The 12274-nt window shown below is 40.7% G+C and overlaps 1 protein-coding gene across 3 annotated transcripts in view; it reads right to left on the minus strand.

Annotated features, from left to right (window-relative positions):
• SYT1 (synaptotagmin 1) overlaps positions 1–12274 on the minus strand; it is a 404236-nt gene that overhangs the window by 81386 nt on the left and 310576 nt on the right. For all 3 annotated transcript variants that reach the window (XM_042470299.1, XM_042470298.1, XM_042470297.1), the window contains one exon: positions 6069–6236. In XM_042470299.1, the coding sequence (XP_042326233.1) occupies positions 6069–6236 (168 nt within the window). The remainder of the gene's footprint in view (positions 1–6068; positions 6237–12274) is intronic.

Genomic DNA, 12274 nt, shown 5'->3' on the forward strand with positions numbered 1-12274 from the left:
TCTAGACTGAATTCTTGTAAATCTTCCATAGTCATTTTAAAAAAAAATGTTCAGCATCAAGTCTGCCTTGGCATTATCCTCCTTGATCTTTTTCAGTAACTGTTCCAAGTCTATGTTGGTGTCTGCTGGTAGGATGGTGTCATCTGCATACCTGAGGCCTGAAACTGGTGGGTTAAAGGCCTCATTTTTGGGCCAATCCAGAGCTGTGGTGTTTAGATGACACGGCCGTCTAAGGCAGTCCAAACCTGGCCGCAAAATGAACACAAAAAAGCACTCCTTGCCAGCAGTCTGTTGTGGTCTGTGGTAGCAGTCTGCCTTGGGACCACAATGTGTGGTCACCATAGTCCCATACCACCCAGGGCACGCTTACGGCTGGGGAGGCCAGAGGCCAGTCCAAGACACCAATCTGCTTGAGGCCTTAGTTTGTTAACGTTCCTTCTTCCAATCTTCATTTCTCCTTCCTCTGAGTCTAAGCTTGCCCTGTGTACAGTGTTTTCTGCATACAGGTTGAATAAACAGGGTGATAGTATGCAGCCTTGCTTGATCCCTTTCCTGATTGGGGAACCATTCTGTTTCTCCATACTTAGTTCTGATGGTAGCCTCTTGTCCTGAGTACCATAGGCGTGGTACAGAGCACCAAAAAGAGGTGCAGGGGAGGCGCCTCTCCTTGCTCTTCAGCAGCACCGCAGCAACCAAATTGTGCGTCACTGCTGCGCAGCAAGAAAGGAGCACACAGAAGAGAATCCTTTTTTGCGGCATACTTGCACCGTGCCAAAGTGCCAGCGATGGCGCAATGACATGCTAGCGGCACAGTCCCGTTTGGACGCTGCACTGCTTGCACGTCATCGCTGCGCGCACCATCCGGATGGTGCCACGCAGCTGTGGCGCACCTATGAGGTGCTAGGAAGCAACCCTAGCTGCAAAAGGCCCATCTTTACCAGGCCATAGTTACACATTAGGAAAATCAAGAAAATATCTTAAGACCACCTTTTTCTGCATCCTAACATGGGTCAGGGCTTGACAATTTCTTTCTTGGTAGGAGCAATCTTTCCCCCAAATGAATGTACTTTGATAAACTCTTTACTGGCAGCTCACAAACTAAATTCAACTTTAGGAACACTGAATTGTTAGACCAAATTTCAGTTCATGGCTAATAAAACATTTGTCTCTAATTGATAACTTGGCTAGTAGTTTCACTGGTTTTATTTAAACATGAGAGGACCTCACAGAAATTACTTATTTACCATTCTTTTGGATTTTTTTTTACTATGTCCTGCTAAATTATTCTCTGTTTCTTCCTGCTTTTTGTAAGTAGTTCTTTGTAAGATAAATGTCTTTTTGAGCTTGTTACATCCTGATCAGTAAGGAACTAAAGCAATGCCACAAATTATGGTTAATCCCCATTATTCCCATTTTTCTGCAAAGCACTTGACACTTTCTGGTCCTGAAACTAATTTTAAATGATGCCTTCACAAATTTACTTTCAGCAACCTCATGACCAGACCTTGTAAGAGATTTGTTTTTAGAATGATAATTAACTAAAAAGTTGAACTGGGATATGGAAGTTGTACAGAAGTAAACGTATTATTTCAAGGGCTCACCATGTAGTGTTTGAAAATAGATGTATGGAAAGATGGAGAACTTTGCTCTCTTTTTTGAATGACCATATCATAGATCATTTTTGCTAATTATTTACATTATTGAATGGACTGCTGCTGATTTGTTGTTCATTTCTTTATTTTTGTTTACTTGTATTTGCATAATCCTAACAATGAATTAGGCCTGAAATTAGTTTCAGGACCAGAAAGTGTCAAGTGCTTTGCAGAAAGCACTTTGAGTGTTGGACTATGATTCTGGAGACCACTCAGCCATGAAACTCACTGAGTGAACCTAGGCAAGGCACATGCTCTCAGCCTCAAAGGAAGGCAATGGCAAACCTCCTCTAGACATTGGCAAGAAAACCCCAAGCCTTAGGGTCATCATAAGTCAGAAATGACTGACATCACACAACAATAACAACAACAACAACAACAACAAACAAATAATGAAATAATTTAAAAACAAAATAAACAAATAAATGGAGCCCCTTCTAATTTTACAACAGCCAGGTGTGAAACAAAAGTTCAACTAGCTCACTTCAAAAGGACCAGACAATATAATAATGACAACAGAATTATCATTTCAGTCAGGGAGATCACCAAAGAATTGAGTTCCACTGAATTCAATGCTCTATCCATCTTTTAAAATGTATGAACACACTCTCCAACACAAAATTCTCATGCTTCTGTTATTTTTGAACAAATTCCATCTTAAAAATAATGTTACAATATATCATTCCAGTACCAGTAAATCTTGTCTAACTTTCCAGTACATCTAAACAGAGGAAATCCCCACGTTTTAAACTTCTTAACTGAATAGGTCTAAAACATAACTGAAAAGATGCAAAAGGAAAGGGAAGGAGAAGAAAAGAGAAGATCAAAGAAGGGGAAAAAAGACTTTTTTTTGTTTCAAAGCAATACATGTACTGCATCTATAGACTGTATATTACTGTTCAATGTGGAAATCTTTTTCTTGAGCAAGAAATATTTGCAAATATAACAGAGGAATCTATTTCATGCTTCTACAATAAGTGAAATTAACTACAACTGGAGTATTACTGTATATACTCATGCATAAGTCTAGAAATTGTAATAAAAAAATTGACCCCAAAATCCTAGGTTGGCTTATCCACGGGTCGATGTAAATTCTGTATTTTAACTGTTATTAAAAAGGGAACCATCCCCTGGTGAAAGGCAAGAGAGCAATTTGCCCTGGAAGCACTGACCTCCCTCTATTCTCTCTTCCATCCAGCCTTTAGTGTGAGCCAAAACATTTATGCTCGCCCTAATTTTGTAGGTTCTTTGGCATTGTTTTCCTTTGCTTCATCATTTAGATCCATTGTTGCATGTTCCAAAGTTTCACCCTTGACTTATCCAAGGGTCATATGAAAATCCATAATTTTGCCCCCCAAACCTGCCCTTGACTTATACATGAGGTCGACTTATAGTCGAGTATATACAGTATTACTGTATAGTGGAAATGATGGATCTGCATTGAATTTGGCCAAATCCTCATCAGATTCATTCTGGTGATTTCTCAAATCAATCAATCAGTCAGTCAATTTATATTCCACTGTTTACCCAAAAATTGGGACCTCAGAATACATTACTATGTAATGCTGCATAAACAAGGAATATTACTACTTTTGATTAAGCAGATAGCAGCCTATTCCATGCCATAATAAATATGAGTATCTTTATACAATGTGTTTGCCATGATCAAATGAACTGATATCATCCTAATCATCTGTGCCCCAAAGCCCCTGCTTGTTCTTGCAGATTAACAACATTACTGCCATAACTATGCCACATAACTTTGGGAAAAACCACCTAGACTCCTAGAGCATCACTATAGCTGATTGTCTATTCTAATGACCTTATCACATGGAGCCTGACCATGGGTAAAACATTCCTGAACTGTTTCAGAAGTGCAAAGGTGTGATCGTCCATCATGCTTCTCAAACATCATTGAGGTGTCCCACTTTTCTTCCATTGTCATATCGTTCGCTGAGAAGCTATTTTTTGAATAACGGAATATCGTGTTATTCAAAAAATGGCTTCTCCATAACACTGGGACAAAAGCGGGATGCCTCAATGATGTTTGAGAAGCATGATGGACAATCATACCTTTATGCTTCTGAAACAGTTCAGGAATGTTTTACCCACAGCCTCTGTGTGATAAAGTCCTATGTGAGCTGGAACACTTGAATTAATCACTCCAGGGGAGAGAGTGAGCAGAGATAAAAAAAGATCATGGTATAGGAATTCTGCCTGTACTGGATGGGGTTACATTCCTCCTGAAATCTCTGTACTGGATGAGGTTTTACTCCCCCTGAAAGCACCTTGGGTTTTCTCCTGGATTCAACTCTGAGCCTGGATGCCCAGGTTTCAGCAGTAACCAGGAGTGCATTTACACAGTTAAAACTAGCGCACTATCTGCACCCATTTCTTGAGTCATCAGATCTGGCTATAGTGACACATGCCTTGATTACATTCTGTTTGGACTACTGTAAGGCTCTCTATGTGGGGCTGTCTTTGGAAACTGTTCAGAAACTTCAATGGGTTCAAAATGATTTGGCCAGAATGCTGACCTGGTACAGTTATAAGGAGCATATAACTCCCTTATTCAAACAGCTTCAATGAGTAACAGTTCGTTTCTTGGGCAAAGTTCAAGTTGCTTGTGTAAGGGTCTGCCAGGGTAAGTAATTGCAGGATGGAATTTCTGGCTCCTGGAATCCTGTCGCCAACATCTTTGCAGGACCAGGCCCAAGCTGCTAGAGTCCTGGAAGAATTACAGCTAGCCAAAAGGCACACTGGCTCTACTCATGCATGGCAGCTGGAGCAGCAGCCATTTAAGGGTTGCATTGGCTTCTCAACACAGCCACACAATCTTCTGTGCTGCCTATAGCTATTTTGTTTGCATTTTGCCATGCTTTGCCAGTTTTAGACCTTGGTCTGTCTCCAGATTTACCTCCTGCCCCTTGAACTCCTGGAATTTTGCCTTGCTGTTTTTATACCTGGTCTGTTTCCTGAGTTATCTTCTGCCTCTGGCCCATTAGATCTCTAAAGGTTCTCATTCATGGCCCTCACCTTGGTAGCCTACCTTGGAATTTGGGCTGTCCACACCTCAGATCTTGACAGCTGCTCATGACTTCTAAAGCTCTATATGGCTTAGGTCCACGTTTATCTGAAGAACTGTATATCCCCATATGAACATGCCAGAACACTAAAGTCTTGAGGAAAATGCTTTCTCTAGATCCTGCCACCATCATAAGGTCACTTGGTGAGGACAATAGGGAGAGCCCTCTCAGTGGCTGCTCCTACCCTGTGGAATGCCCTTCTGCATCAGGCTAGGCTGGCCCCCTCCCTGTTTTCCTTCCACCAGCATAAGGCACCAGCATTATGACCATGATGTTTTAAGACCAGAATACTGCAATCCACAGTGATTAACTTGGCTTTACTAGGTAGTTTCTGTCTGTTCTAGTTGTTTATTTTCTGTACATTTCCAGCCCTCTGTCATGTGTAGGGGGCTCACAGGAGAGGCCAGCATTTCTTTACCTTGTGTGTTGCAGCACTGAGAAAATAAGAAAAATTAATGTGCCTTTAGATATTTGTTATTGATACAATGAGAACAGAGAGGAAGAGAGTACAATTAGACCACCTGTACACTTTGACTCTTCGACTGTTAGAAAGTGAGATTTGAACTGAACAAGGTAGAGCTTAATTTGAATGTCTGTTACCACTGGCTATTTCCATCTTATTTTCATCCCAGTTTCAATAACAAGCTTTTGGCCATATAGACAGATGAAGGGGTCTGAGAACTCAAACACATGGACACAACACAAAAGTTATTTCCTTAAAATTGACTCTTGAAACTCTCTATTATTTGTTTGTTGTGTAAGTACAATTTTAGTACTACAAAAGGATATGAACAATTTGCAGGAGACCATATGTATAAAACAAGGAGACTGTGGTGCATTACAGACTGCCTGAAAGCAGCGGTCTGCTGGCGCCGCCGGTTGCTGCGTCTTGGAACCACAGCAGCCAAACTGCGCGGTTCCTGGATGCAGCAAAAAAGAAGCCCGAAAATGGCACTTCTTTCTGAGCCACGGAAGTTGCGCCACGAGGCGCTAGTCACGCACTCGCGGCGTCACTTCTGCCACGTGACGTCTGGACGCTACGCATCCGCGACGTCAAAATGGCAGTGCCCATTTGGAAGGACGCCGCCATTTTGTACGGACTCAGTCCGTACTAGGGTTGAGGGGCGTCTAGAATAGGCGCCCCTTTCTAACCCTAATACACCCCTTTCTAACCCTAACACGTACTTTCGGTGCGTGTGTAAAGCGCCATAGAATTGTTTATAAGATGCATTACTTCCTGAGAACAAAATAGGACATAAGGTATTTTTGGCCCAAAATGTAGATTGTTTTATAGTTTCATGAATGATGCCAACAGATACACTTTCCTTACCTCTTCTTTTTCAGCACTTTGCAAATCCCGCCATTCCTCAGTCACATGACCAAAATCCACAGTGTTCATGGCCACTTTATACTCGCCAATTATATCATGTTTGGAAAAGCGATCAAAGTCATATACTGCCATCACTAAGGTTTTTCCTCCTAGTTCAGAATACGGCACCTATGCAGAGAAAAGAAGACAGCAAGTAAAAATGACAAGCTGTGAAGTTTATGAAGTAAATATGGTTTCACTGCAATGCAAATCCATTTCATTTTATCAGCTGTCATTCCAGTTAAATTGAACGGAGGAAGAAAATATGAGGCATATTTTCCTGGAGAGTCATGTGATGGACCACTTTCTAAGACTACAATAAAGCATTTTACAGAGCAATGTGGTAGCTCACTCCTCTCTCTGTACTTTTTGCCTTGTGTGCTTACAGTTACAGTCCACTGTGAAACTAAAGACCAATTATTTGCCCTATAGATACATGAGCTTTCAATACTCTGGTATGTTTCTCTCAATAAATCATGCTGTCATTTCCCCCAAACAGGAGCCTACAGACTGATGGAAAAGCATAGAACCAGCTTTGCGTGTCTGACAAAGAGTAATTACAGATCAGGTGTTTTTAAAATTGTTTTAAGACAAAATCTTATGCCCTTCTACTCAGGGGTCACACCCACTGGGTTCAGTTGAGTTTACTCCCAGACAGGTGAGTACAGGATAGAAATGTAAAAGAGACTTTTACATGTTATTTTTAAGATCAGGATTCTACATTTCATCTCATAGAAGCTATAGCTCACCCTCTGAATTTTGTCAGCAGAAGGGCAGGTTCTGGCTAATTTTCCAGCTGTTCTGATGTGTTAAGGACAGATGCTTTGGGTTAGCAAGGCAGTCATTAATTACACTTCTAATCTTCAGGGTAAATGATGCAGTTGATGCATCATTCTGAGGCTGGCTGCAAAAAAAAAAATCTAAAATTATTTGTATTTGGATGGGGCTGCTTTTAATACATTTCCTATTGATTCCCTCCTTTCCAATAAGTTCCATATACTTCTGTAAATTTGTATCTACATAAATTAGAATAAAGTGAAACAGATGAGCATTGTACTCTCAGTTGCACTATTTAGCTTTTTAATGCATTGATTCCATTGTTGCACAGTTGTTTTTTTAAAGGTTAAAATACCTGATCTTATTTCCATCAAGGTAAAATGTAAACATTACTGCACAGTGCAGAATGAGTATAGCACAATGCATTTTCAGTTACTTCCTTGTTCTTACTTGTTCTAAGCATAGGCAAAATAAAAGTACAGATTTGCATAAAATGTGCATGTGTTAATTGATACACCAATTTAGAGGCATAAAGGCAAATTCAGAAGTAATGACTGTCATTTAAATAGAAACCTATCACACTTGAGAAGTTGCTGTTCAAGTGTTAATATAGTTGAAGAGCAACAATTCCTTCTTATGGTTCCTCTTGGCTAAATCTGACTTGGACATGACAGCTCTGACTTGGATTTGACAGACAGATGCCTGGTATTTATTCAAATTATTGTAACATAGTTGCTCAAAATTATAAACATGGAAAATGTGTCTCAGCCAGCTAATTTTCTAAAAAAGCACTGTGTATAAGTGATATATAAAAGGGATGTAAGGAATAAAACAAATAGCATTTATTTTGCATATATAAGTGGTGCAAAGCATATATTATATATAAAGGATAGAAAGAAATACTCACAAACATGATAAAAAAGAAAATATTTTCCCCTTGGCAACAGAAACTACAATTTTTGTGTGTGTAAGGACACATTTGCCTCAGATGCTGCTGCCGAATAACCACAGGAGACCGTGCTGGAGGAAAGGCCACAACTTTATTAAGCAAACCATTGGTAGGGTTGGCACAAAGCATGAGTTGAGGATCTGCGAAATCAAACAACCCCACGTTTGTCTGATTAAACACAACCTGGCACCCACCAGGCATTGGGATGACCTAGGGGCTAAGGAACACCATATGACCGCATCTCTGCCATGCGTTCACATATTTGCTAAGCCCCTAGTCACCAGGAGGCGCTCTTGCGTTATGGCCCCCGCAATGGCCATACGCCTGCCCTATTCGCCCCCGGGTCCCAACTGACTCCCAAACCAGAGCTCCGTAGCCCTGGTACCACACCGTGCAGATCCTGGCCTATGTTGCCGCCCCAAAGTTGTGACAAAAAACCCAAACCCAAGCGGTGGGTGGGTGGGAGAAGGCTCAGCTCCTCCTCCCTTCCTGCTTGGCTCCTAACCATCCGGAGCCAAGCGCCGACTGAGGGCTGGGGCTGGCAGCATGGCCTATATAGGCCTAAGCCCTGCCCTTAGTACCACCTGACCAGGAGATTCCTCCTCCAGGGTAGCTGAACCAATCATCTGCCCTGGAGGACCGGAACTCCCGGTCACCGAGCCCAGCTCCCAGAGTGTCGCGGGGCGGAAGGGCCTCCCTTTTGCCCCGCACACCAATAGGGAGCTGGGGCAAGCTCCAGAGCACTCTGGGGCTTGTAGTCATTCACTGTGTCTAGCGACAAAGCGGTCAGCCCGCCGAGTCGGGCAACCACTTTTTTTGCACAGAAAATAGTGCATTTTGTAGTAAACAGTTTTCTGTACAAAAATGTTTTTAAAGCAAACTTTTATTACAATAACCAAGTGATGTTTTTGGTTTGTTGTTGTTGTGTGCCTCCAAGTCATTTTTGATTTATGGCAAGTTTCTTCAGAGGGTTGTTTTAGTGCAAATGTATTCAGAAAAGCCCCCAAATTCAGAAAAGTGTGAAAAATGTGCAAACCCTCTTTGCTTCCAAGTTACTTGTTCTTGCATGCAAGAACTAATAAGTGAAGACTTATATCTGTCACACACACACAGTCAATACAAAATACTTTAGTTTTATACTAATCCTTCACTTTTTACAGATTTATGTGCTATATAATACTAGCTTTAGAGATCTCTTCACTCAAAACACTTTTATCACTATCAGCAAGGAAACTGCATTTATAGTTTTTTGTGGGTTTTTCGGGCTATGTGGCCATGTTCTAGAAGAGTTTCTTCCTGACATTTTGCTAGCATAATTTCTCTGAAGATGCCAGTCATAGATGCTGGCGAAATGTCAGCAACAAACTCTTCTAGAACATGGCCAAAAAACCCACAAAAAACTATGGATGCCGGCCATGAAAGCCTTAGACTTCTCACTGAAGCTGCATTTCTTCATAATATTCAGACTGAGGTAGATTTAAAGGAAATTTGGGATCGAAGGCCAACTGACAGGTACTACAATACTATCAAGATGACTACAATGTTTGACTGGGGCAATAGGGTGTGTGTGGATGTCAATGAATCCATTAGGTGAGTTCTGCACAAAGGAAATAATTAACAACAAAGGCATAGACATCTTTGGCTGAGTTTTCACTTTGATGACCTGTGGCAGCAGCCCAGAAATCACAGACGGCAGACACAAAGATCTTCAATGTCCAGGGGCATCACAGAAGTATTTGAAGGTTCTCTCCTGAGTAATCACTTTATTCCAAATAGCACTTTACTTTCTGATGCTAATGGTTCGAAAAGATTCACATTCTCATGGTGTTCCAAGTGAAGTTATAAACCCAGGGGTGAAATTCCTTTTAATATTTCACCTTTTAATATGTATGATCGCATGAGCACTAATTAAAAGTAATTCAGTCTTCTGAGAAGCTTGTATCTCATGGATCATTAAAAAAAAAAACGCTTTCAAAATGATGAGGGCAAAAGGAATTCTTGTTTGCCTCCGACTGCTCAAAAGAAATACATGTGGCAAAATGGACCCCCTGATTACTGATTAAAACTGCTAGTCACAATAACTGTCTGGCAGATTAGGACTACTGGATACATTTCATGGTGTGCCTCCCCTGAACTCATTAGCTATGACAAGTTAAGTGACAAATATTAATGGATGCTTCTGGATAATAACATCTGAATGTTCAAAATGTGTGGATGTGATCCGAAGCTCTGCAGAAATGTCAACAAGCACACACATTTTCTCATAATGGGAATCACATAGTTGTGCCATTCCTGACTGAAATGTAAAAAAAAGGCTTCCCACTTGTTTTCAACAGAGCAACCATATGTGCATAAACAACAATGGCAACAATGGATCAAGGCACACATCTTTAGAGTCTCTATTTAATCATGGTTAGTGTAAAAATATATATATCATTATTTGGTGGGCAGTGTTCATTATGTGGCCATGACTGTGCGTCTTTGAATTATTATTCAGCACTGACATCCTTCTTAGACACTGGAGACGTAAACTGTGTTTTTTCTTTCCTTTTTGCACAATACATCTGACCTTTAACACTGATTGTCCTGCTGCATTTTAAATAAAGGAAAAACTCAGTAAGGAGCTTTTCTTCCTCCCCTCCCTCTGTAAAAATAAAAGATTATTTTTATGAACAGCTTCAAGAGAAAACAGCTTATGTCTGCAGTAGTGGCAGGGCCTCTAGGGATATCTTTCTTGTTGAATGATTACTTAGCCTGAATCTCTTATTGTTCCTGCTTTCAAACTGGAGCTGTCATTATAAGACTAAGTATACACAGAGAAAGGCCTGTAGCAATTGAAGCACAGTGAACATTTCAGACTAAAACCCTTCAAAGTATGTTTGGCTGTACTGTTGTTAGATTACATGCTGGATACTGGGCATCACATTCAGGAGCCATTATTGTGCCTCTTAGATTCTGAAACAGAATATTCTCATACATATTCTCATACATATCTTGGTTTCTTTGTCTCATCCCCACTTGATATATGCTTTATGACAAGGGGTGATAATGTGCAGCCCTCCAGATGCTACTCCAGCAGCCTCAGACAGCACAGACAATCTGGAAGGCTCATGGGAGTTCTAGTCCAGGAGGACCACAAATTCCACAGATTAAGATTACAGGAAAAACAAGCAAGGAAAAGGGAAGTGTGTACTGCTTATACAGTCTCTATGCCATCACACATCAATCCTCTGCAAAAAAAGAAAAGAGGTTTTGTTCTGATTCTCTTTTCCTGAAAGACTTGTTTTCTTGAATAATGAGGACAGGATTGCACCATCATATTCCTAGTAAATGTTATACTTTAAAAATTTATGTTCCTCCATGATTTCTTTCAATGATGTCAATGTCCTGCACAGACCAGCACAAATGTCAGATTCAAACTTCTGATGCAGATTTACAGACACAGATAGATTCCCATTATTTTTTTCAGAAAAGATTAATATTGATCTATGAGACTGGTGCTAAAGGTCAGAAAACCCTTTATGAAGATCATTCCCCTGCCATGAACTCATTGGCTGGCTTTAGGTAGTTAGTCATTCGCTGGCTCCATCCTTCTGTCTGCAATGTGGGTGTGGGTATGTGTAACAATACTGATTTCACCCTACAGGATTGTTATAAGGATTACAATTAGACACTGCTTATGAAGTACTTAGAACACCACACTAGTTCCTTTCATACATGACTTTGCAAATTGGAAAGGTAATGTTTAATTCTGCCATTACTATTATTATACAGTTTCATTGCTAATAATAACAGCACTTTAAAGGTGTCTTTGAGCATATAAAGCAGTTTTCTTTGATTGATCATTAATTCTTTAGAGTAAGGGTGGGCAAATTGCAGCTCATGGACTGCACACAGGGCCCAGGGCCAGTTTTGTGGCTCCCAGGGCCCTGCAGAAGTTAATACTTTTTTTGCTCAAAAATCCCCCAAAATGATCTCTAGGGGTGTTAAGGACATTTTCACATGTTTGGAGTTCCCTGGACACCCCTCCCCATGGTAGTCAAAACAAAATTTTGTTTTTTGCCTCAAAATATCCCAAAATGACCTACAGGGACCCCCAGAAAGCCCCAAAACATGGTCCCATAGAGCGTGTTTGGGGCAATTTCTTGCAGAAGCAAAGGTGCCCTCCCAGATCTCCTGGAGAGCTAGTATACCCCCCTCATCTTCCATAGTTACACACCTCTGCTGTAGAACAATTCTGTGTCAGGTCAGGAAAACTGCTCCCATTTTGCAATTATGTACATAAGAACAAACTAGTATTTGGAAACATTACTTTTTAGAATAAAAGAAGGAGAATCTCTCAGTGATTGCTCATGGTGGCAAGGGGATTCTGAGAGCGGTAGTCCAAAAAATAACTCTTCAAAGGTCTGAGTTGAATTGTGGGTGCCATTCATCAGTTTTA

This window comes from Sceloporus undulatus, chromosome 5 (genome assembly GCF_019175285.1).
Source record: "Sceloporus undulatus isolate JIND9_A2432 ecotype Alabama chromosome 5, SceUnd_v1.1, whole genome shotgun sequence".
Taxonomy (NCBI): Eukaryota; Metazoa; Chordata; class Lepidosauria; order Squamata; family Phrynosomatidae; genus Sceloporus; species Sceloporus undulatus.